This window comes from Dasypus novemcinctus, chromosome 14 (assembly GCF_030445035.2).
Source record: "Dasypus novemcinctus isolate mDasNov1 chromosome 14, mDasNov1.1.hap2, whole genome shotgun sequence".
NCBI classification, from domain to species: Eukaryota; Metazoa; Chordata; class Mammalia; order Cingulata; family Dasypodidae; genus Dasypus; species Dasypus novemcinctus.
Window position 1 is genome coordinate 70,503,786 of NC_080686.1, and position 27,578 is coordinate 70,531,363.

The 27,578-nt window shown below is 34.8% G+C and overlaps 1 protein-coding gene across 1 annotated transcript in view; it reads right to left on the minus strand.

Moving 5' to 3' along the window:
* The window catches only part of ANGPT1 (angiopoietin 1), a 247,053-nt gene that overhangs the window by 33,999 nt on the left and 185,476 nt on the right, over nucleotides 1-27,578 (minus strand). Inside the window, exons 5-7 of the mRNA XM_004457536.5 lie at nucleotides 24,433-24,557; nucleotides 16,532-16,633; nucleotides 5,804-5,970 (exon numbers count right to left, since the gene is read on the minus strand). Of these exons, the coding sequence (XP_004457593.1) occupies nucleotides 5,804-5,970; nucleotides 16,532-16,633; nucleotides 24,433-24,557 (394 nt within the window). The remainder of the gene's footprint in view (nucleotides 1-5,803; nucleotides 5,971-16,531; nucleotides 16,634-24,432; nucleotides 24,558-27,578) is intronic.

Sequence of the window (27,578 nt, forward strand, 5' to 3'; positions counted from 1 at the left end):
ATGGGCTATGATGTGGACCATTGACCATGAGGTGCAGCGATGCCCAGAGATATACTTACCAAATGCAATGGAAGTGTCATGATGATGGGAGAGAGTGTTGCTGTGGGGGGAGTGGTGGGGTGGGGGTGGTGGGGTTGAATGAGACCTCATATTTTTTGAATGTAATAATTTTTAAAAATGAATAAAAAATTTAAAAAAATTGAGTTCAGTAATTCTAAGTATCTTTCACATTTGCAAGGGATTTAAGTTTAACAAATACAAAGTTTATTTACATACTCTTCATGATAGGGTCTCTATAACAAAATGGTGAGCATGATTGGGAAAAGACTATTACTCTGATTTAAAGATAAGGAAATGGGTACAAAAGTGCCAGGTGATTTGACTGAGGATTATATCACAGTCAACCCAGTTGATCTGGGAACTGTTTCCTGGAATCCACTTCCTTGTTTGGTTCCAAGTTAGAGTTGGCCAAAAGGACCACTGTGTGAGATTTGGAAGTCAAACATGAAGCAACTGCAATATCCTCAGATCATCAGATATGGTGAGGTTCAACGCCAGAGGTGCCTGGCATTTTCTAGCTTGTCTTCTGTCTCTCCCACTCTGCATCCAGCTTGTCTTCCTTTGCTGGCACTACTGAACAACAGTGGTTCAGATCCACCACCAAACACTTGACTGAACAATCACAGATGACATAGCTACACAGAAGCAACAGCTTTCCAAAATCTCCATACAAGCTCCTCTTTTGTGGTTTCACTTTAGTGGCCGAACCGGTACTTGTTTTCTCAGATTTCCCTGCAAACTCCAGCTCATCCCCATGCCAGGATTTCCAGCACATGCTTTAGTGACACTTTCTCTGATCCTCCAATCCACCTCCCCTTCCAGATTTTCACTTCCCCATCTCATTCCACATTTATGAATGGTCTAATTTGTATAACAAATCCCTTACTTCCATAATGCTCCCTTGACTGAACCCTGACTGGTGGAATGATGTTGGCTTCACAGATGGAGAAGACAGACTTCTTCACAACTTCCTCCTAATCTGCTTATTCCTTTTGCTGAGCTCTTTCTAGTAGACTATGACATCTCCTCAACCCCATAATTAGTCTACTATTTCGTAAGCATTTTTGTTTTTGCAATAAGTGTGTGTTTGCTTTTTCAACTCTGTGTATTGAGAACAGCAAACATTGGCTGAGAAGTAAAAGGTCACTGTAATCCCTAAACTGATAGAAACTCTTATTTTAAGTATTTATTAGAGAGATGATGTCTTAATGATTTAACAAAGAATTGAAAATCCATAAAACTGGAAAAGGAAATACATATATAAGGACAGTTCTATTCTAGAAAATAAATTTTGAAGTGCAAGAAGTTTTACAAATACTTTAATTTATAAGAGGGAAAACTGAGAATGAAAGAGATGAGAAAATGTCTCTATGGACATCCAAATTATTAAAGACAGAAATGGGGTGAGAAAAGACATAGTCTATCCCTTAGAATATGTGCTTTGAGATTATTTATTTAGTCTCAGAAATTAATTGACGGATTGCCATTGGGGGAAGGCCATGTGGTGGCTAGTCACGAGATCAAAGAACAGAGCCTGAGTCCTACTCATTTAGTGCCTGTTACCTTGTTCAAAGTACTCTGCCTCAGTTTTCTCACATTGAAACACAGTATTTGGTCAATAGTTTGTATGCATCAAATATTAACTTAGATTTATATCCAGAATATTGATTTTTTAAAAAATCGTCCCTATATTCTGGAAGCTTTGAAATCAGTTGAAGGGACAGAGAGATAGACACACACACATACAGTTATTTAATGATTCAGCATGTAGATACAACATAGAACACTATGCCTATATGAAAGGACAAAGCCATTCAGTTGCATGAAAGTTAGAGTGATGCATTTCCTTGGGAAATCTGTGTCCGGGGCTTTATAGGGTGTTGTTCTTATAACCAATTCCTTTGGCGGAGTGAAGGAAGCAGGACTTGGAAGAGGGAGATGTTCAACTTCAATCATAGTAAAGACCTCAGTTAAGAAGGCATCACGTATATCTGTGGACCTGCGATAGCTGGGGAAAGGGGGCCTTTATATTGCCATGTCCGTCCGTTACTGGTTGCAAGCTGCCTACAGGAAAGAGCAGTGACTCCCTTCTGTCACAGGCAATGGCAGAAGAGAGGACCTCACCTGTGTACTGTCAGCCATCAACACTCCAGTGGTGGAGGAAGGAGGACTTGAGTCCTGAAGGGGGGCAACTGGCTGGTGCATCATAACATCTATAACAGTGGGCATCGGTAAGACTTCCTGGGAGAATCTTAAAGATTTAGAAGTATCCATGTAATGAAGTAGGGTCTATGTATTTAGTATAAATTTTAGCATTAAAAGGCATGAAGGGTTTAGGGATAATGCAAGCAGTTTCATACATATATACATAACAAAATCAAAATGAGGTGGTGAGGTTGTGGGGAGAATATGGTGGCAAAAGCTGGAGAGGTAGGTAGGAGCAAGGTCATGAAAAGTCTTTAAGTGTCATACTTTAACTTTTAACATATTTGAATACTGTCAAAATACATGAAGGAAGGGAGAGACCAGGTCAGATTGTCTTAAACTCTCCCAATATACTGTGGGAGATATATTTGAAAGCATCAAGGCTGGGGACAGGAAGGCTCTATAATAGCCTGGCTGTTAGATGAGGGGCTGGAAAATACTCTCTCTCTAGAAGTATTTAATAATTTCACATTGATTGTGTGTTATTTCACATGATGTGTTTATCATGACACTCAGATTATTGTTTTGTTTCTTATTTATATCCTCCTGGGTTCCATAGATTTTATTTTTTCCCTGTGAAAAATTATTTGAAGTTTCCTCAGAGGATAAAAATAAAATATGTATATTTCACATTCATTCATAAGCTCATCTATCTATTCCCAACACTTACTATTAATCAATGTGTGTCCAGAGCATGAGATTTTTTAAATTACAAGTTTTCAAAGAACTCAGTTAATCTGAACATTTAAAAAGAAGAAAATTTTAAAACAACTTCTGACTTCTCAATTTAATTTGGTAAGGAGAAAATATGGAAATAAAAATATAAAAAAATCAAAACCACTCATGAATTCCATAGTTTCAAATTTTGATTGGAAATTTAACTCTTTGACTTGGAGCAGGTCATTTGACCAAACTCTCACTTTCCTCATCTTTAAAATGTATCTAATAATAACTACTTCAAAAAAGTCTGTGTAAGAGTAAATATTATGCAAATGTTGGTATTAGTATTTTTAATAATTTATCAAAAAGAGATACCTTGATTCAGAGGGGAAGAGATGAGTAGAGGAAAAATGCAGAGCACAGAGGTAATGATGAATATCTGGAGTTGTAACTTCAAGACACAGGAGTTTCTGGACCTAGAGAGTCAGTACTATGCATAAGTGATAACACAGGGGCAGGGGGTGGGAGGATGGTACTGCACAAAGATTGAGTTTCCATTTTCAAGCCTCTGTTTCATTTTTCTTTGACAGTGTGAATAACACCTTTTATATAGTGTGCTTATTTTAATCTAAGCTTTCATCAGAACAGGCATTATGTTTTAATGAGCTCTAATTTCTCTTTGGAAGCCAATGTGAATCATACCTAATTGCATGAGAAGGTGATGAGTACTGACTCATTTTCTGCTGGGTGCTGGCAGGACAGAAGAGCCAGAGCTGGTAGGTTTATTAGGAGAGCATGACAGAGTGGAAACCATGCTGGACTATGCAGAAGTCAAGCGCCCTTTCTCTCACCTTGGGCAAAATATTGTATATTTCTGTATCTCAGCTTTCTTTCCCTAAAACAAGAGGTTTGGAATCGAATTATTACATTCTGCCTGGCTTTATAACTCTGATGCTGAAGATTCACAAGTCTCTCAAGAAAGAAAAAGGGGGATACCAGAAGTACATGCTGCAGCCTAGCTGAGAAAATTTACTTTAGGGCCATAGATATATATCACATGGGAGCATGAAAATGCAGCATTACTCAGGCACTGAAGGTGATGGGAACTGTGCAATGAAGGTGATGGGAACTATAAGTAGAGTGATGTCCCTTCTTCATGCCGATGCCAGGACCACTGACATTATAGCATGCACTGAAACCTGCTGCAGATGCCGACAAACCTCCTAAGCCCAGTTAAACACTCTTTATCCCTCCTAACACTATCCCAGCCCCACACACATACAACCACCTATGGAGATCTGAGAGACATTTTGAAATGGAACCAAAGCAAATTCTTCAGGAGCCTAGAAAAAGACTAGACTAATTATTTGCTAGTCCTATTGTCAGGCTGTCTGACATTACCCAAGTTTCGTATAGTTTCAAGTTTCAGGTCCAAACATTTACATAGAGTCCCCCTGATGTTTTACAGTGGTTTTTCTTGTTAAAAACTCTCAAAATATTGACCTCCTTGGAAACATTTCTTCTTACACTCCATTGCATTTTATAAATGTCTTTTCTTTGGTTTCTTGGGTTGCTATGAAGTACACCCTCCCTCCCCATGAGGTCGTCAACTCTTCAGATCTATTTTTCAACCGCTTTTATGATGACATCATCACTTTTTGTTAAGAAAATGATTGTTATGTCTCTGAGGATCTAATCCCAAACGTAAGTCATTAAAATAAAATGAGCTGTGCCTGTGAAAGAGATGCAGATTCAAACCGTTCCTAAAGAATGGTATGACTTGAAAAGACAAATAAGCAGCAGAAACAGTTGAACTGCAAGGTGATATCTGTACGGGGTGGAAAGAAGTTCAAGGCTTGTTTGCTATCATTGCATTATGCTTTAAGCATTGTGCCTACAACTTAATGCACATAACCATATTTCCAAGGTGGATACAGAGTGGGCACAATATTGATTGTTAAAGATCATTGCAACCATAATTTGCTGATTATGAAACCGAGGAACATAGAAGTATGAAGAACCTGCCATGAGCCAAGTATTTGCATTAATGGGGAATGATATAAAAGCTATTAAACAATATTCTCTGTTCTAAAGGACTTCTGTATTCTTAGGGATATCTGCCATTAGTTTAGTGACAAAGTAGTAATGAAGTTGGACTATTGAGATTAGAGAACTTGGTCAAAGATTGCTAAATCACCAGTTCCTAGAAGTGTCTCTGGGACACTGAAGAAACACAGTAAGTGCTTGTTGAATAAGTTACCATACCACTGAAAAAAAAACCCAGAGATTTTGACAATTAAGTGTATAGTTTGTCTATTTTTACATCTGCAATGATCTCTATCAATGCCATTATTTAGATTTATATTTCCTTTTATTTTTACAAACCTCTAAATTATGCCTCACTTTTTATGCAAATCATCCAAAAACAAAGCAAAAATTAGTCTTCTTTCTTTTGTCACCTTCGTATAGGTTGAAAAAATAATAATTAAGAAATGTAAATAATGTAGAAATAAACCTTTCAGTAGAAGGCAGAAATTATTTTAAGCCACTGAGTTATGTGACTGGTTTTATATGTATAAATTCATTGTACTGCCACACCATCACTAATCATAATAATAAAAAGTTTGATTTAATTCACAATCCCATAGAATTTGAGCTAACATTAAGACACCCACTCAGTCTGTGAAAACTGAGATTTAAAGCTTACAAGAAGTCTTTGTGGGGATTTTCATATCTTTTTGTCATAGGCATGGCCAGACAATCTGATTTTCATTTTGAAAGATGATTTTCATCCTTTCGTTTTTCATATTATTTGCTACTAAAAATATTTGGTTGTTAGGTTAAAGATAATAGAGCACTACACTGAAACTTGACTTACCTATAGTTTTGCTTTTCATTTCCTATGTGGAACCTGTCGTATTGTGAATAGGCTCGGTTTCCTTCCCAGTCCATTAATTCAATTCTTAGCATGTACTGTCTCTGACTGGTTATGGCAAAAATAAACTCATTCCCCAGCCAGTATTCACCAGAGGGATTTCCAAAACCCTGGGAAAGAAGATAGGGATACAGTCATTACTTTAGAGAGAAGCTCCATTCATGATCAGCATTTAACCATCTTTTAAATAAACACTTTTTAACCAAAAAGATATTTCTTTCACTTTTGTACACTTTTTCAATTACAGACTTATTTTAATACTTTTCTGCTATGTTTCCCTCTATATAGGTGGAAGTCCAATTCTCGTTATAGTAAATCCTCTGTTATTCAAATGCTCATAGATGAAAGGCTTTTGGTTTACATGAATATGATTATTAGGTTTGACAGAAAAACATTACCAAATTCACACCTTGTGTTTTAAAATTTATAAAATACTAGCTAATGGAACATTTTAAGTATAATTTAAAATTTTTTTTCAATCAATACTACAAGGAGGTAGTAGACAAATATCTAACTATATTATTATTATTACTACTACTATTATTGTTAGTATTATATTATTCAGGAGTCCAATTGTTCCTATAATAATTTGCATAGGTTAATAGACCCTTGACTTTTACAGCTTCAACATTTTTCTTTTTAAACTTTAATAAGAAAATCTGCAAATCCATTACTATAATTATTCATAATGTTTTAGTAGTATAGATTTGAATTTTGAGGCAGAAGGCTGACTTGTAAGGGCTAATAAGTGAACCTAAATGGTTGCTCTGCATCTGAATCTCAATTTGGCTTTATTTGTCTCTTTAGGGCAATCCCAGCCATGGCTATTAAGTATTCTAAATAGTTTCTTTGTGGGGAAAAAACAAGTGGCCCACAAAAGAAAGCCAACTCTTGGTGTTGGCAATGTTAGTGATAGGAAAATAAAGGACTCTAAGAAACTGCTGGCATTCTAGAATTGGGGTATTCATGAAGACCTTAAAAAGTATTCTTTGGGGCTGCTTGAAATTCAATGTAATTCTTGATCTACATATTTGTCTTATTTACCAGACTACGGGCTCCTTGATGACAGAGGCTGAGTTGTATTTGTGAACCTCAAAGACTTGTGGAGTGCTGGCATAGACTGGGCACTTCAATATTTATATTGAAGTTCAAAGAAAAGGGAAGAAAGGAAGGTAGAGAGAAAAGAAGGAAATAAAATCATATTACACAAATAACATTCAGAGAAGTAACCATATATCACAATTCTTGATAAAGGTAAATTGGTTAAGTCTCAGTAAAATGTTTCTTAAATTGTCCAACTAAATCATAATCACTGGGATTCTGGATGAAAAGTTCTTGGCTCCACAGTGACTCCAAATATCTGATAGCAGCCTCACAAATCAGCATTTGAATAAGCCCCCTCCCCTATTTGTCTTTTTTGAAGGGCACACCTCCAGTAAACAAGCAGTAATTCTGATGTGAAGGAAGTGAATAATGCTGGTTAATTGAAGCTTTCCTTAATAAAAGTCATGTTATTTAAATTAAGAAATAAAAATAAAGTGCTAAAACGATGGTATCCATCCTTATTTTCTCAACTCGGGCAAAGACTGGGAAATATATCCTTCCTTTCAAATTTAATGCATATCAATCTTAGGGAATGATAACTACAGTAAAAATCCTCTTAAGTGGTTTCTCTTTGAACCAGTTTAACAAATGAACCAGTGAGCTCCATCTCTTCTTTAGAGTTTGTTGATGCTTAGAGCATACCAAAACCACATATAGGCTGGTGCAAAAGTAATTGCGGTTTAGCATTAAAATTTGCCGTTTGATTTTGACATACATTCTTAAATAAAGGTGGTTATGTTACACATCATTTTAATGTGCATTTCTCGCTTTATGTTTTTTTGCTAATGACTTATTACTTGCTGTTTATTTTATATTTATTTTAGACTATGGAAATGGTGTAGGACAAAAAGAAAATTTGAGTGATTTTCTTATTTGAGTTCAAAATGGGTTGTAAAGCGATGGAGACAATTCGCAACATCAACAGCACATTGGAACTGCTAACAAACATACAGTGCAGTGGTGGTTCAAGAAGTTCTGCAAAGGAGACAAGCGCTTTGAAGATGAGGAGTGTAGTGGCCATCGGAAGTTGACAACGACCAATTAAGATCAATCATCGAAGCTTATCCTTTTAAACTACAAGAGAAGTTGCCGAAGAACTCACCATTGGACCTTTCGACTGTCATTCAGCATTTGAAGCAAATTAGAAAGGTGAAGAAGCTTGATAAGTGGGAACCTCATGAACTGACAGAAAATTCTAAAAATCGTAATTTTGAAGTGTTGTCTTCTCTTATTCTATGCAACAACAATGAACATTTCTCAATCGGATTGTGACATGCAATGAAAAGTGAATTTTATACAACCAGCGACAACCAACTCAGTAGTTGGACCAAGAAGCAGCTCCAAATCCCTTCCCAAAGCCAAACTTGCACCAAAAAGAGGTCATGATCACTGTTTGGAGGTCAGCTGCTGTTCTGATCCACTACAGCTTTCTGAATCTCGGCGAAACCATTACATCTGAGAAGTATGCTTAGTAAACTGATAAGATGCACCAAAAACTGCAATGCTTGCAGCTGGCACTGGTCAATGAAAGGGCCCAATTCTCCATGACAAAGTGCAACCATATGTCACACAACCAATGCTTCAAAAGTTGAGCGTATTGGGCTATGAAGTTTTGCCTCATCCTCCATATTCACCTGACATCTCAACAACCTACGACCACTTCTTCAAGCATTTTGACAACTTTTTGCAGGGAAAATGCTTCCACAACCAGCAGGATGCAGAAAATGCTTTCCAAGAATTTGTCGAATCCCTAAGTACAGATTTTCACTCTACAGGAATGCACAAATGTATTTCTTATTGGAAAAAATGTGTTGATTGTAATGGTTCCTATTTTGATTAATAAAGATTTGTTTGAGTCTAGTTATAATTATTAAAAAATTACAGCCTGAACCTGTAATTCCTTCTGCACCAATTTATACTTGTGTACTACTGGTTCTGCTAATTGAGTTGTATACTTGCCAAAGGAAGGTTGTGTATGTTCCCAAATCTGTTTATGCCAGTTGTGATACTGCAATGATATTTATAACGTGTTATATAAATAAGCAAAATATTAGTAGAGAAACAGTGCTTTTTAAAAATGAAACCTAATTTTTTTGAGGGCATGACTTTTTTTTTAAAATTTTTTAAGATTAGATTACAGCTTTATTGTATTTTTTTCTTCCCCTTCCCGCCCCCTCCCCCACTCTGCTGCTTTTGCTGTCTGTGTCCATTCACTGTGTGCTCTTCTGTATCTATCTCTCTTTTTGTGTTCTCTTTTCATCTTTCTCCTCTAGGATTCACAGGGATTTAATTCTGGGGACCTCTTATGTGGAGAGAGGTTCCCTGTCAATTGCATCACCTCAGTTGCTGGTCTCTGCTGCGCTTCACCTTGACTCTCCCCCTTGTCCCTATTTTGTTGCATCATCATCTTGCTGCATGACTCACTTGTACCGGCACTGGCTCACCAAACGGGCACTCACGTGACACTTGGCTTCACCTGGCTCACCACATGGGCACTTGGCTCACAGCATGGGCACTCAGCTCACCACGTGGGCACTGGCTCGTCACACAGGCACACTTTCTCTTCTTTTTCACCAGGATGCCCCAGGGATTGAACCCAGGTCCTCCCATACCATAGGCAGAGACCTTATCACTTGAGCTGTATCTGCTTCCCTTAAAACCTAATTTAAATGTTTAGGTTTGCTCTATAAAAGCAATCATTAAAAATGCTTTTGAATCAGATGTTGTTGAGACAACTCAAAAAGAGTTTGAAAAATAATAAAACACTACAAGATTCTTCAGTTAGAATGCTTTAAATGTGTCTTTAATAAGTTCTTGCACTATTTTAAAGAAACTGAAACTAGAAATGGAATACATTTCCTTATGGGAAAAGTTTAGTAAGAACAACTGACCCAGACTCCCAGACCTTGGCCTTACATCACAAAATGGGTAAATGAATATGTATTTTTATACTTCAAATGAAAATGAAATGCATTAATATAAGTTGACATACTTTAAAAATTATCCTTCAATTTAATATAGATTTTTGGTTAATAGAACACCCTTCATCCAGATTGCACTGGGCATATACTCCCCTCCAGAGCAGCCACCTGTATGTAGCTCACAGCAAAACAGATGGAACCCTTTGAAGTTAGTCCACCAGTGGCTCCTTGCTTCTCTTTCCCAAAGATGCCCAAGCCACACTATGCAAAAGTTTCACAGTACCAAGAAATATTAGAGCAATCAAGGATGCACTAACAGTTTTATACATTCTAATGGCAACCTCGTACAACATAAGAGGAAGGAAAAAAGTGTACCTTCTCCAACGCATGCAGGGCCTGAGAGTCAAAGAATAAGCACTTTCTCATTTGCAGAAGAAAAATAGCAGTGGGATTTTCCTTGCACTCCTCTCAGCTCAGATATTTCAAAACTCTCCCTTTAGCAACTTGATAATTCCCTTTTTTGTGTAGTCAGTAAGAAGGGACTCAACAATTATACTAGATATGAAAAAGGAGGCTGAGAATGATGAAGTGTTAAGCTTTAGGTCGCATATTGCCCTGCTGTTGAAAGCATTGTAAGGACAAAGCTCTTGGGCTTCCCCGGGGAAAAAGTGTGGTGATCTCCAGCAAGCCTCAGAAATGGATGAGTATTAGTGTCTTTTCTATCAAAGACTCCATCCCCATCTTGACATGCAGATATCTACCTCTCCTTGAGTGGAGATAAATAGCCCAACCTAAACAGTTTGCTGTTATTTTTTTTTGTTTTTCATTTTTTGTTTTGACTGAAAATAGAACAAAGAAGCAGCAGAAAAGAAAGCAATGAAACTTACTCTTAGAAATAAAAATTCTATTTCAAAAAAAACTCTTCAAACATTTTCTCTTGTGAAAGCAAAACGTTTGACTATAATGAATCAAAATGTCTGTTAGAAATATATTGTAGGGAGGAAAGCTTCTAATGGCCAAGTACAGAGATACAGAAACAAAATGTTTCATCACAAAGATGAAAAATAAGTGAAAGAAGGAGAAATGGGTTCCCACATTAGTAACCTGCCAAATAGGGGCTTTACTCCAATTGAAGTCTTGCTCTGCCACTTATTTGCTGTGGAACTTTCTACTTTACTTCTGAGCTTCAGTTTCCTCATTTGCAAAATGGATTAAAAACATAGCTTCCATATTTGTACTATGAAAATAAATGAGATAACATATCTAAAGCACTTTGTTGAGTGCTGACACATGACAAGCTCTTAAAATTCTAGTTGTTTGGTCTAATTATACTATAAAAATTAGAGGATGTACGTAGCAATTTTCTGTTTATTTGCCTTCTTTCAGGAGACTATGATCTCTCCAAGGGTAAGCTTCCTAATAAATTAACAGTTCTGACAGTGGATTTTAACCAGTGTGCATATCAGAAACAGCTACAGAGTTTTTGAAAGTCACAGGTGCCTTGGTTCCCCCATGGAGAGTCTGATGTCTGCTGTGGGCTTAGAGATCAGTATGTTTACAAATCACATAGTGAGTCTGCTGTGCACCACAGGTGGAAAACCATACAATTCTGATGTGGGATAGCTATTTTGAGTCCAAATGAGAAAAATATATATACTAATTAGAGCAAACAATCTTGAGTGGTGCACAAAGAAGAAGCAGGCATAAAAGCCTATCTTCACACAAAGATCCAGAGTAGGAAGCAAGTTTTGATTATGCCTTATAAAGCTTTCCCTTAAAAAAATTTAATATCCATGCCTGAAAATCAGAGATGGAAGATGCACATCCAAAAAGGTAGTTTTACACATTGTTGTACCTAATAGAATACTGCAGGTCTGTATTGTACTCCAATTATCTTGTCACAGACATAAAAATAAAAGAGCTTACAAAAAATTCTACGTCCATACTGAAAAAGCAGCAAATCTTTATTGAACGAATAAACAATAGTAAAACGGTAGAATATTTACTTTTTCATGAATAAATCCAAGGATTCTATGCCATAACCTTTCACAGAAAGGACATCTAGTAACCTCAATCACAATCATGTGAAAGATTTTGATACCGTAATTCAGACTCACTGTTAATTTTAGTTCTCCTTTAGTTCTTTAATAAAAAGAAAAGAAAAACCCACTGGAAATTGAATTTTAACTAATGTTGACTTAAAATTGGCCTTGAGGCTGTATTTGACTCAAAAATTGCCTGAGAAGACCAGTATTCATTAGTTTTCACCAAAATTTGCAGAAATGCTCAATTTTGGTTTATGCTTTTCTGTATTAATAAAATAATCACCTCTGATACCTTATTTATTTTGTCTGCTAATGCTCATAAGAAGTGCTGACATTTTATAGATGAAATTGAAATCAGACATAGTTCATGTATCCTATGGTTTCATCTATTTTCATACTCGTAGTTAAAGAAAACTTAAGTCAGTGTTAACTGCGCTATTGTTTTCTAAAGATGCTCTAATTCACAATTAAATTGTGCATCTCCTCTAACTGCTGCCCAAGAAAGATCAAAAGTATTATTTATTTCAACATTTTAAATTTCATATACATTTTTCTTCTTTTAATGGGAAGATGTTAAAACACAGTGGAAAATGTGCTCTTAATTTTTTTCTCGAAAAAACTCCTGGAAGGTATGGTGCTCAGACTGAAATATTTGTTTCAATAGGAAGCTCTGTTTATGGGGATAATTGCTTTAAATACAAAGCCAGTTTGTCTCCAGGGCATTAGTCATTGCCTCCTATAAAGTGAGACTACTAGGGTCCTATTTGGAACTCCTAGCTTCACTGGGCTTTATATGTGAAAGCACTGCTGATAAGTGTTATTGCTGGAGGCCACTAAAAGGTATCCTCGCCATTTGAAGGAGTTAATATAGTTCCCTAAGTGCCTCATTAAAAAGCCCACTCCAGACTTTCCTCTTGGCAAACATCTTTACAAATCCATAAACCAGATTTGGCTGAATCTCCTCAAGAGGAAGGTTAAATGAAAACAAAGCTCAGGTGAAAGACTTTTGTAGGCTTAAAGCCAATGATAGAAATCAAATCTGCAAGCCTTCCACATGGAAAAAGTTTTAAAATAATAATAATAATAATAATAATAATAATATTTATCAGTTGATAGCCTTAACATATTTTTCTGGAAACCTTATGAGGCAAGAAGCAGCCCACAGACTTCAACCAATATAAAGGGATGCTGAGAAAAGGCAGAAAGAAGGGGGAGGGGTGGGGAGATGAAATTATTTCTACACCCAGTACCCAAAGGAGAAGTGTTGCATCTTAGTGTATATAATAGTAGATCAGTCAAGATTGAGAAGGAAGAGGTACATGCCAAGAAGCCTTTGTTTTCCCAAAGGATGTACACCCTAAACTGAAGGAGGGAGCAGCCAGTTCTTCTCCTGCAGGGAATAGAGATGGATATGATTGATAAGAAATGCTGTAAGAGATCTATGTCCATTCTTGGTGGAGCCAGGCTATTTTGTCTTTAGATAATAGAAAAGCTCTGGAGGAAACTGAAACACTTTCTACCATGTGTTTTGGTGAACATTACCAAGTTCTAACATAAGATAAATTCTTCTAATTGAAAAATCTTTGGACTCATTTTTTGACAAAATGTTTCAGTATTTTTGAGTTTATCTCCTTTTTTGACCCTGTAGAATTGACATTCAGCTGATACATATTTCAAATTTGAAGAAAATACAATAGTCTTTTGTATGTAAGCGAAGGGGGAGTGTCAGCCCTATAAAAATTTTGATTAAAGAATAATTTCTGTCCCATTCCAATAATGAAAAAAATTGCTTCAAAATAGCAAATTTATATGGTAGATACTTAAAAGATATTAATCAATTCCATACTTCACAGTCTCTCTAATTTAAGATGCTTAGCTTGCCAAGGCAGCAGATGTTTACAGCTAATAATTCACCATTTGGGAAAGTCACCATGATGACAACTTTATACTCAATTTTCTGTTATCATTAATATTAATAATAATGTATTTCAGATTTATCTAGATCTATATCTATAATTTGATTCTCAGATGATCTTTTCACATCCCATTTTACCGGTGAAAATAATCATAAATTGAGCTGGTTCACAAAATTATTCTGGAGGAGTTAAGTAAAATTTTTGCACACTTTGATGCTTTAATCTTGGATGATAATAACCAACACTTATTGAAAATTTACTGTGTGTCAAGTGCTTTATTTATATTGTTTCTTATCCTCAAAACATCTTTGCAAGGCAGGTGAAGTATTAACAAGTAGGTATGTGAGGTATGGGTTAAGTAATTTGCCAAAGGCAATTCAACTTGTGGAAGCTTGAGAAATCATAATGTTAATACAGACCTAATTCAAGGTCCACTTTTAGAACAAAGACTATCTTTTTTTCATAAGATTTTAGAGTCATGTAGGCAGAAAGAGGTCTTAGAATCTTGCTTAACTTTCCAATTCTCTATAATATTCCTGAAATTTGGTGATTCAGTTTCTACACAGGAGTGTTTCCGCAGAAAGGGTATCACCACTTAAAGGGCAGCCCATTTCATGGTTGGACAGAATTTATCATTAGAGAGCTTTGGTCAGTCAAAATTTTCTTCTCTGGAATGTTCCTCCATTCATTATAGATCTGCCTCTAAAGTAGTCTTATTAAAATGCAGATTCTAATTCAGTAGGTCTGGGGTGGATCATGAGATTCTGCATGTTTAAAAAGCTCCCAGATGATAATACCCTTGTATTGAGCCACACTTTCAGTAGCATATACATCAACTCATTTAATTAAAATAACTATCAAACAGATTTATGCCTAATTCTTGTTTGATTTTTCTCCCAGGCTAACTAGCTCCAACTATTCACCAGCTTCAGACATGGTTTCTGGATTTCTTCTGTCCTTCTTGTAGCTTTTAGAAAAACTTTACTTGGTTATAATGCTCCAGAATTGAAATCATATTTTTTATGTAACCAGACCATGGCAGAGACCAATGAATTATGCATTTTTGTGACCTAAAAACTATTATTATGCATGCAGTGTACACAAGTCTGTAATTTATAATTTGTTTTTAGGTAACAAAACAAAATTAGCTCATTGCTAAATAAATTTCCCCGTCTTTCAAATATGCAGTTCTCAAGCCATGTTGTCATTTTTATCTTGTATTCTCACAGTGAATTTTGTATATTTTTGATCTAGTGAAAGTCTTTATGTTTACATTTGTTGAATTCTGTCTTGGCTTCAGTCTACCTTTCCAACTAGAATTTATGATTTACTGGATGCACCAAGATTCCAACTTTGTTTAACTCTAAACTTTATTCACCTTTTTTCCAAGTATTCAGCTAAGTATCTGACAAAATGCTGTCGAGATAGAGACACACCGGAGACCACCCTTCATTTATTAAAACATTTTGTTTACTTTCAGTTTCTTTTTAAAATGGAGATAGTGATAGAACTGTATAGGCTCATTATAAAAAATATATATACGTTCAGGACACAGCACAGATTCTGGCACATATTAAGTATTAAAAAGGTTAGTTACGATGATGACGGTGATGGAGATGGTGATGGTGATAATGATGAAAATGTCATTATAAATAATATATATGAATTTATGTTCAGGACACAGCACAGATTCTGGTACATATTAAGTATTAAAAAGGTTAGCTACGATGATGATGATGATAAAAATGTAATTTACTCTTGTTTAGAACCATGCTTCCCAGTTCACACCCTTGTGTAGGACTCTCATCTTGAATTTGGCTAGTCCTAAGATCAGCTTTCATCAATAGAATGAAGTGGAAGTGACACTGGGCCATTTCTGAGTCTATACAAATCTTCAGCTTCTGCTTTTGGGCTTAGGGGATGTCAGCCTCCATGTAAGAATTCTACTACCCTGAATTACCCTACTGTGAGGAACACCTTGATTAATACACAAAGTATAAATAGAAATATACTTGAGAAACAGAAACAGATTAGCAGTTATGTATGGCAGGGGAAGCATAGAGAGATTGAGAGGTGATGAAGTTTTTCTGTTTTTTTTTAATTGCTATTATTGCAATAATGAAAGCGTTCTAATGATTGAAGTGATGGAAGCACAATTATATGATTAAACAAAATGGCATTGATTGTAAATGTTGGATGTATTTATGCTCTATTAACATGTCAATAAAATTGATTTAAAAATTAAAAAAAGAAAGAAAGAAAGAGCACATGGAGAAGCTCCAAGTGGACAGCCAGTGGTGACTCACCAGCCATGTGATTGAGGCCATCTTTGTACAATCTCTGCAACACACCCTCAGCCCTGAACCACATCCTTGCCCAGGCTCCTGTACCCTGGCCTGAGTTTGAGTTCTAACTCTTTCCACCCCCATTCAACTGGGAACAAAGCCCAGGCCAGTTCAGTAATACATTTTTTTTTTTTTTTTATGTACACATGGAAACAATTTCCTAAAAATTTTGACTGTCTAATGAAAATAATGCCACATATTATTATATTTTTAAAACATATCATTTTATTTTTAAAAGAACTCAAAAATGCCTGAACACACAAGGGTTTGTCATATAGCCTGGTGAAGAATAACTTAGTAATAAAATATGAAAAAATTTTTGTAAATTCCTCCATCTTACCATTTTATATTCTTTCCAGCCTCTCTGGAAATCCAGACTTCCATCTTCACGATGTTGTATTACAGTCCAACCTCCCCCATTAAGATCCATATTGCAAAAAACCTGACAGGGAAAGATAAAATAAAGTCAACTGGAAATTATGTCTATTTAAAGAATCATATACCAGACATGTTTCAAAATAAAAATTCATTAGGAGGCCTACAGACAAAAAGTATAAAAATTATTTCTATGGTGAAATATGTTAACTTAGATGTCTTATTGTATATTTTTTTGTGATCATTCATATTTGAGTTATTTCTGATTAAACATATTCAAAAGTTTATAAATTATTTATAAAAATTTTTAATCAGTCAGCTGAAAATTAATGGTCTCAGTTTCAGACTATATAACACTTTTAAATTTAGGGAAAAAAAATCTGTCTGAAATGGAAATAGGCAATTGTGTATGTTCAAGAAAAAAAAAAAAGAAATCAAAAACTACTTAACTCCCCCCAAATTACAGATTATTTTATTGCCAAAACATAAGATTTGGAATTTTAAAATCTTTAGTTAATTGAAATGGCAATATAAGAAGAAAAGGGAGTTGGGGGAACATAATATTTAAAAATAGCATATATAGCAATTCCACATTTCATTGCATATTAACTCCCATATGCTTATATATTACCATAGTTATTCTTGATAGTTCAATATTACATTAGAGGCAAAATTTGGTCCTCATCACATGGAGAACACATTATTTGCTTGAATTTTTGTCATGAACAATAAGAGAAGAATATGACATACTGTATTCCTTCCGAATGTGACAAGAATTTCATTCCCATGTGGAAAAGTTATCCAAATCTTTCAAAGACTTATGCTTATTTCAATTATTCCAGATACAATAGTATTTATTTAGAAATTGATTCATTTCCCCCAGAGTCCACCCAAGGAGAGAAAGTTTTCTGTAATGGGATTATCTGTGGAGAACAATCACTAGAATTGATGTAACATGAGTGTGGCAGCATGATTATTTGAGTGCCTGGCTGTGGGGAAAACCATTCCCCTGGCAATTGAATATGAAAACATTTTGGAGACTGGCTAAAGGTGTGGATATGAGGCAACAACAGCAGGCAGGCGGTGTGGGCAAAGAGCTAAATTCTGATTAAAGGAAAAACCGCAAGCATTTTCCCTGAGGTTTTAAATTGGGAGCACAAATAGCTAAAGGGTATGAAAGCAATGGCAAGAACTGTCACTCAAAGGACAAATTATCCATGTACTTCCTCAGAGTGAAAAGAACTGAGAGATATATGCCTATTTGTGAGCATATAAAGTAGGTCAAATATTCTCCCGAGGGCTTTCCCTCCAATTTTACAACCACCCACCATTAGGTCTTCATTATCCCTAGAAATTGCCCCACCTCCAAGATTATAAAATTGAAATTCCCCTCCCTCTCCCAAGCTTTTGCTTCTCTTAACTGTTAACCCTTCTATACCTACTCCTTGTCTCCAACATGAATTTTAGTTAGTCTTTGGTCCTCTTTAATTATAACTTTCACTTATTTTTCAATCAAGTATTTTTGGCACCTATTCTGTGCTATGGATCATGTCCTCAAAAGGCCCGAAGATTTCAATATTACTGTTCCTATAGGATTAAAGAGATGCAGGAGTCCACAGTTTTCGATTCCAGGGAAGAACAATAGAGACACTAATCTAAATGAAAACTTTAAGAAAGAGAACTAACACGTGAAAGAACAAAAATGACCATGGTTTTGGACACTCAGAATTTGAAGTAGGACAGACATTCAAAATGGGGATACTTACTGAGCAGTTAAAGATGATCTATTGGAAGTAGATCAAGGACAAGAATATAGATAAGGAAATAATGGACTAAGAAAAGAACAGCCATAAACAATGGCATGTTGTTAAGTGCCAGATAAATTAAAAATTTTACATGAATTTTTCAGTTTAATCTCACAACATCCCTGCAAAGTAGATATGATATTTTTTGCCATTTTTTGATGAAAAACTGAGACTTTAGAATATTTCAGTAATTTATCGATGGCCAAACTTATAATAAGTACTGGATCTGAGATTTGAAGTCTACATCTATTTAAATCCAAAGTATTGGGAATAATCTTCCTGAAATCAATAGCTGAAAACATGAAAATGGATGCAAAATTTAAAGAAGTAAAGGAAAAAGTATAGTTTTGGGTGTGTGTCCAAGATTGGGATTTGGTGAACTGATAGAAAGTCCATCAGAATCTGTTATGGGGGCAAGTACCTCGTTTTGTTTTGTTTTGTTTTGTTTTGTTTTGTTTTGTTTTTGCTGCTGTTCCTAGTGCCTAGAGAAGTGCCTGGCTTAGAGTAAGTATTAAATAAGTATTCGTTGAGTGAATAGAGATGCAGTAAGGAATAATAAGGTAGGAAAACTACAATAATGGAGTACAAAGAAACCTGGGGATGAATTTTGGGTTGGGGAAGGGATCTAGGTAATCAAATATTTCAGATAAGTCAAGATCAATAAAGATTAAGAATATACAGCCTTAAATTCGAAAAGAATGAGCCATTAGCAACCTTGTAAGAAGGGTTACTAGAGTGCTGTGGGAATAAAATCAGATGGTACAGTCTAAAGGGGGCACAGGTGGTAAATCAAGAGAAGGGGCCAAGGTGGAATATTTATGGGTGATATTTAAATTAGGGAGAGGGAAAATGAAACTATCAAGAAAAACATTTTGTTGTGGGAGACAAATGTTTCTCATTTTGCAATTAGATTTTACTCTGCCTTGACAAGTTAATCCATAATTTTCCTGTATTTTGATTTCCTAATAGACATTCTTTGCCTCAAAGTTTGCCAAATTGTGTTTGCAAAGCTGTGAAGTCTACTTACATACTCAGGGAAAAGAATCATTAAATTTACAAATACTGAATTTGGAGAAAACTATGTTGCACAGGTTTTTATTATTATTAATGTTATCTTCATTATTAAAATTCTGTGCCCTTTAAGTCTTAAAATAACTCAAAAAATTTTTTAAAAAGACAAAATTCCCTTCAAACAGAGTCATCCAATGACTTGTGCATGTTAAGAAGTTCTGAGAATACTTCTTAAGTGGAAACTCAGAGAAAGTTGGAGTTATAGTGCGATGGAAATTACCAGGCAGACTACCGGGTTGAAAGCTGAGGCACAGAGAAATTACAAGGCTTGACATATGCTCCACAATTCCTAGTGGGACTCAACGAGAGCAACCATTTGAGCAGCACACACACACAATAGGGCTAAAAGGTGTGTTGGTCAGGGCCATAGACTTGGATGCTAGACTACCTGGGTTAATATCCTATGTTTTCTACTTCTTAAAGGTTCTTGTGAAGATTAAAGGAGTTAATGTGTGTAGGGTGTTTAGAATAGTGGCAGGCATATGGTAAGTGCTGTCAGTACATTTGAGGCAATAATTTATTCAACAACACTGTGATAGAAGGACTATAATTCCTATTTTATAAATTCATAAATTGAGGTTCAGAATGGTGAGCCACATTCACACAGACAGTAAGCGGCACCAGTTTTTCTGACTCTTAAGTTTATACTGAAGCAAAGAAGCTAGGTAAGTGTTTATCAAAGCTCCTTTGGCCTAAAAGTTTAGTTTAAAGCCAACTGAATAGCATAAATGGCAGTGAAGAAAATAATATTCAATTTATATTTTATGCTCAGTGTTTTCTAGGTTTATTACCACTTATGGTAAGTAGGCTTTGATCTTTAATAATCACATTGGCTGTCAAGTAATCAGTTCTGAATATGTCAATACCTAGTGCTTTTAAAGAAGTTTGGCTTAATAAAGAATCAAGCTAGTTCACTAAATTATAACCATGGGTTTTATCTTAATTCCCTGGTACTTTATAATGAATGGCTGTGTAAATCAATTCAGTATCCAGGGGCCCAAATATGGGAGAGTGAATAAAATTATAGACAGAGAAATCATTTTGACTTCTGTAATATCAAATCACAAAATACTTTCTAAGTGTCTATTAAGTTTAAGCATTAAAATTGGGGGGGTTACATTCTGTATAACATCTTACTTTTCAGAGTATCTTTTTTTTCTCACTCTATTATAATTTGTAGGACATTCATCTAATTCCTGGTTAGGAATTTCAGTAAGATATAGTGAAAACAAGAATGGGTTCTGGAATGAGGTGGACTTATGTTCAACTCCTGGTTGAGTCACCTATAGGATGTATTAATGAAACAACTAAATGAAATACTTTGCCACTTCATCTCTTATGTGAACTGTATAGATGCGATAATTTTTTTTTATTATGTATTGAGTCTCTTACCCTTGCTAGAACTTCAGAAATTATTACAATGATATCTTATATATTATAGTTCATTATTATATATCATTGTACCTAATTTATACTATTTAAAACTTATTATGAATTATATGTGGAATACATAAATCCAAAAGAAGTAGAAGCTTAATAAATTTTCCTTATGATTACTATTATAAGCCTCTAGTTAATAATACTAGCATCACCTTTGAGCATTTTAGTTTCTATTTTTATATATATTCATTTAAGAAGTTGGATTTACTCTGGAAACCAAACAAACACACAAAAAACCAACATTGTTATTTCTAGTTAGGAAAAAATAGAAGTCTATCCTTAAGAGATTAAGGAAGTTCAAGAAAATAGATGGTAGGTTTCAGAAAGATTTGAGACATGAAAGGACCTGAAAAGTTCCTGTGCCAATATTGCTTGGTCTGTGCTATCTGGGGATGTCCTTCCTGTGGGACAAGAGCCTCACTGCATGTACTATGCGTGTTGCATTTATTGATCATATGACATGGACTTAACTTTATCCAAGAAAAATTCAACTGGCTCCTACCCCAGGCAAGGTCAAGGCTTTCAAGCATTAAGCACCTTTTAACATAACACAGTGGTTTAAACCCTAACAAAAAGGGAAAATTTGATACACATCACATTTACACTTTTATGTTCCATTCAAGTTGGAATGATTAGATTTGTAGACATTCATTATTTTCCTATAATCTTAAATAAAAAATGCTCAACATATTTATTACTGTCTATTCCAAGGAATTGTGAGTTTGAAAATAAATTTTTAATATTTCACAGTAAGCAGAGTTATAATGCCATGATTGTTTTTTCTGTACGACACTGTTTGGTTTTAGAAACTTAAGGAATGAAAGGAAAAATCCTGTTTCCTACTACCATGCATTGAAGAGAATTCAGAAAAGAAAGTAATACACAAGCCATTAATATCATTATAGGAAAAAAAATCCATTATAAATGACCTAATTCCCATTTTCTTTCTTTTTGAAAAATTAAATAGTTCTACAAAACTGCCTTTGATTTCCACATTGCATTTGAAAAGATAACACTTTTCCAAATTTTGCAGACAGTGTTTTTTGGCATGTAATAATGGCAGTCAAAACAATAGCTGTGTAACAATCCTGTTGTATTTGCAACTCTCACTGCCTAAAAGATTAATGTTTTCTATTAATATTTAGTCTTTGTCTGTTGTCCTGAAAGGCCCAATTTAATTGATTGGTCTGCATCCCATATCATACAGTCTACCTTATTTTTTTTGTTGTTGTTAGTTTTTATTCAGGCTTGCTTTGAGTCTCTTACACTTGCTAGAATTTCAGAAATTATTACAATGAGCAAAGCCTTCCCTGAGCACACCCAATGGTAGAGCATCAAATGTCTATGAAGCACAGTCTACTTGAAAGGGTAGAGGTCCTAAAGATAAATCTTCCTTTAACAGGATTGATTCATATCAAAATGAGGTAGATGATGATTTTTATAGGGATGCAGGGGAACAGGGTCAATTATAATCCAAACATAGATCAATTTTATTCCCTTGCGTTTGCCACTCATTTATCACATATGTATTTTTTGCTTCATGTAACAATTGGTTCATACTTAAAAATTATGAATGGTACAGCTTCAGTTATCACTAGTATAAGTAATTATCCTAGCAGAGGGACACATTTTTCCACAAATAAAGTTTTAATCATTCCGTGAGTGTTGATTCATGTATAAACACAACTCTAGTCCAAAATGTTTTGAAATGCAATTGGTGCACAGGCACTCTAGCTCAGTGGCTGTCTCCTGGGTCGGTTTATTAGGACAACGACTTAAATCCACACCTCAGGAAAATAGGGAGCTTCAGAGTTGTTCTTGAATAAATTAAATGTAAAATATAAAATGCAGAAATGTCAAATATCTGCTGAATTAAACGTCTAAGATTTGGGCCTAGGAAAAAAGAATAGCCTAAGGAGGTTAATAGTCCTAGCCTGAAAGAAGCAAATTTTACCACATAGAAATAGCCTCCATGGCTTTTCAGAAAGAAGAAGTTCACAGGTCATCTGGTCATGTCCATCATTAGATTTACTTGTATTGGGAATAGTAGCAGAGCGTGGTGAGAGTGGCAGATGACCGAACTTCAGGGGATAAGACTTTGATCTTCTCTTAGACTTAAATGTTCATTCTCATGCTGAATTCTTTGCCCTTTATTATCTTATCATGTTTTCTCTCACAGGTAGTAATGTTTGTTCTATTATGAAGATGAATGCTTTAGACTGACATACCTGCAATTTTTGGAGATAATAAATTTTATTTTAAATCCCTTATTATCACATATCATGACATTGGTAATAAAATGTATTATACCAACCACCTTAAAGTAATTTAGAGCTACTTAATACAATTTACTCTTTACAGCAATTTTATAAATTAAGTGCTCCCATTATCCCTATTTTAGAAAAGTAATTTTCCCAAGTTACACAGTAAATATTGAAGACAGGATTTGAACCCAGAAAATGTGCCTCCAGACTATACCAACTTAGCAAGGGTGCTGACCAGGATAATTATTTATACCAGTGATGAATGAAGTTGCACCATTCATAATTATTAAGTATGAACCTATCCTCAAATGGAGCAGAAAACAAATGTGTGATATAAAAGTGACAAAAGTAAGGGTGTAAAATTGATTTATGTTTGGATTATAATGAAGCCTTGGACATCTAGCTAGATCTTTTGCATTTTGAAGAGCAGGGTGCTTGCTTCTTGTCCCACTTTCCTTGCATGTCTCACCTTGGGCTTCTGGTATACCCTGCTTCAAACTCTTTATCCCTATCATTACTTTCCCATGGGTAGTTGTTTGTCTCACCCCCGCACCTTGAACTGTTTGTTTTGTATTTGTGTGCCTAGCCAGTGACTGACAAATGAATGACAACCATTTAGTATTTATTAGATAAAGATATGGATGGATGATTAAATGAGTAAAGGAAGGAGAAAGTATAGAAAGGAGATGAGACAGAAGGAAGACAGTGATTGCTTACTTTAAAGTTTATTTTGGGCGCTATTCAAAACGGGTGAATCCCAACACTTTAATCCACTCTTTTATGTAAAAATATGAAAAGAAACTCCTTTCAAGATTATAAGTGAAGATAGGATGTGTTTTACTCATCCAACAGGAGCCGTGGTTCTGCAAATAGCAATATATCTCTTCCCTCCTCACAATATTTGGACTCAGAAGGATGTGTGCTTTGTCGGTTCTCAGGATTTGGAAAGGTGGCTCCTAAATCTTTCTCAGGCACTCAACATGCAGGTTCTCTCAATAATAATCTATATAAGGCAGCTAGCACTTATGAGCGATGGGGCATCCAAGGAATGAGCAAGGAAGAAATAGAAAACTGCGTGAAAGAGGAAAAGGAGATGTGAAGGCTGGGGGGAGGTTTGTGCAAGTAGATTTTATATCTTTTAGAGACCTTGGACAGAGAGTTTCTCTGGGAGAAAAGAGTTCAGGCAGATATATTTCCAATGTAAGAAGCTCACAAATCAATCTGATTGTTCAGCAATTCAACTAGGATCTGCTTTACATCTAGTAAACAAACACTTCTGGCTTTACCTTTTTCTCTGGCATATTATTAATATAAATACTGTAGATTCCACTTTTATTAAAACCAGCTTGATATACATCTGCACAGTCTCTAAATGGTTTCTCTTCCTCTCTCTTTCCTCCCTTTAGTAAAACTGCAAAAGAAAAAAAAAAGAAGAAGAAGAAGAAGATTGAAATACACGAATATCAGTACCATTAGTACCCAAATGGGCTCCAGGCATATCCAAGCGTCTCTTCATTTTCTCTAGACAAATGGCAATATTGCATTTACTGAAAAATCAATCATAAAGACAATATGAGGTTTTGAGGTGACATAAAATTATAAGACTGAAGAAAAAAGCTGTAGAGCAATTTCTAATAGAATGTTTCTTGTAATGTATTCATTTTCTTTATTCTTGTTTTTTTATATATCTTTTCTAGAACATCATCTCAAGGGACAAATGGACTGGTTATGTGATGTTTTCCATTGGTACCAATTATGCTAATGTTTCCTCCTAAAAATTTCTAAAACATTCTTGTTTACTTTTCACATGGAACAAAATTGTAAAAAGAATGCTAAAGTACCTTTTAGAGGAGGGAGAGGCAAGGATAATAAATCCTAACATAGACCAAAAAATTCCTACATTTAGCATTTAAAACGCTAAATGTATATAGTACTATTCTTCTGTTGCTTCAGATTAAATAGCTCCTAGAAATTTCTTTTTCCACAAGAAAACCCCAAAACTTTCATAATAATGAGATCTGGCAGTATAAAAGTGCTGCTGACTCAATTTAACAACCTAGCAGGAAACTAGAATGGAATTTTTTATTTTCTTTAATGCCCAGAAGATAAAACATCAGGCATATTATATATCAATAAAAGAAGAAACAAATGGATAAGACTTTGAAACTAAATTACATAAGGGGAATAGTCGCAGCCAAGACTAGGTAGGAGTCAAGTGAAGACAGAAATTCAGCATTAGTAAGCACTGAGAAGAACTTTATTTTATTCACCAACCATTAGCCATTATTAGGTTCTTAAGTACTGAAGCTAAATTAAAAACTATTTAATAGTTTTTATCAAAATATATTCGATATGTTTATAAACTATTTATGAATAAATATTTTCTAATACATATGTTATTTTAGTAATGGCATCATTTAACATTTTTCTAGAAGTTAGGATTAAAAATATTTTATAATCTTGCCTTTAGGACCTCCTGCTACTAATAAGTATCTGCTTTTAATCACTTTGAGGCACAATGGTCTTTTAAAATTAAAGTATCAAAGGTGAAATATGCATCAATACTTTTACATTTATTTAAATGGCCTGAAACATTAGACTGATTTAAAGTATAGATGCCTAATGTTTATTGATTTATAGACCGCTAAAAAAGAGCAGAATAATCTCTGTGGAAAAAAATGACATATCTCAATGTAAATATTTCTATTTCCAGGATAGTTAATTATGTTTTAAAAAAAGAAATATGCATGCCAGATAGGTTGCCATAAATAAACAAACAAATAAAGCCTGGTGGCATCCAGTAGCACCCAGGTATTCTGTATAGTTTGTGTCTTTTCATTAATGATTTTGGTTACTTATATTAATAAGTACATCTAAATCGCAATAGCAACACAATAAAGTAAACTGAGGAAAGTTGCAGGTACATATGACAGTGAAGAAGCATTGCATAAAATAGACAATAATAGCAATTTTAAAATGGATATAGAAATTGTTACACAAACATCATCTTTAGTGTTACCAGGAATAAAAATGGATTCTATAAAAGTAGATAAAACGTCAGTGCAGTTCACGTGTTTACTTATTTTAACCTAATGGCCTGTTATTTTTTAAGACAAAATCTTCCTCAATTCCAAATGTTTGATATTTTCTTTTGTTGAAAACATGAAAATAACTGAATTAGATGCCAAAAAAGGGGGGTGTAAAGACAAAGCAATTAAGACTTATGATCCCTTGAGAAAATGAAAAATATAAGAAAGTGTGATCAACAGGAACCCAACTTTAAAACCATATTTCTTTTCTGGGTGAGAAAGAGTCATTTATCTAAGGAGAAAATGCTTCTTTTATTGAATAAACCACACCCTGTCCACCCCTATCCCGTTATGAAAGGAAAAAGAAACCCCTTCCCACTTCACTACCACCTCCCTTTCCCCTTTTCATTTCCACTTTAGGAAAATGTGGGTGAAGGGGCTGTTGGGTGGGAGGAGGAAAGCAAGCGCACACATTTTCAATAACAGAGAAGGGGGAAAAGTTAAATATTAACTTATTTTTCTAGAAACTAACTTTATAAAAATGACATCCAAACCATGAATATAAATCCTATGCCTGGAAAAATGGTTTGAGGATTCTATCATAAAAGGCACAACTAGTTATATACTTGGGTGCAACAACAACTTTGTTGATTTTGTTGTTATAGCAACATATCTGACATGGATAATTCATTTTCTGGAAAGATAATATGTTTTTATTTTTGAAAAATTCATTCTTTCAACCAACATTAGATTCCTCATTTTTAATTACATATTAAATAGTAAATATTATGCTCGAAAGCCATAGCCTATAGTTTAAATTATTAAAGCATTTTAAATCAATTTAATAGATGCACAAATTATCTTTGATATTATTATTATATAATATGGTTTGATGAAGTCCCTTCTCCAAATAAGGGAAGATTGACTTTCAGGGCTTTTGCTTTCCTAAATCTCTAGAGTGGGTAATTATAACTATCTCTGAGGCAGGTTTGTAAATTTGATAAAATAGGGCGAAGTAACTAGAATGTAGTACATACTTAAGAAATGCTAGTTATTATTGTTGTTATGATAATAATATCATTATGAATAGCAACATTATAGTATTCTTTTTTTGGAAGGGACAGTAGCAGGATGTGGAAAGCTAGTCATCTCTCATTAATGGAGTAGTAGATACTTTTATCTTTCACCCTCAAATCCAAATATTGTATAAGGCTGAATCCAGCTGGCTGGTTATATTTAACATTGTATCGAACTGGCCTCTCCTTGTTGACATTGGCTAATTGGTTTATTTTTTTGGTTAACAAAGTCAGATCATACAAGCACTATTTTACATCTAAAAGCATGGGCAATGCGTTCTTGGTATATATTGTAAGCTTTGCCTGAATGGTTAAGATTCAAAGATT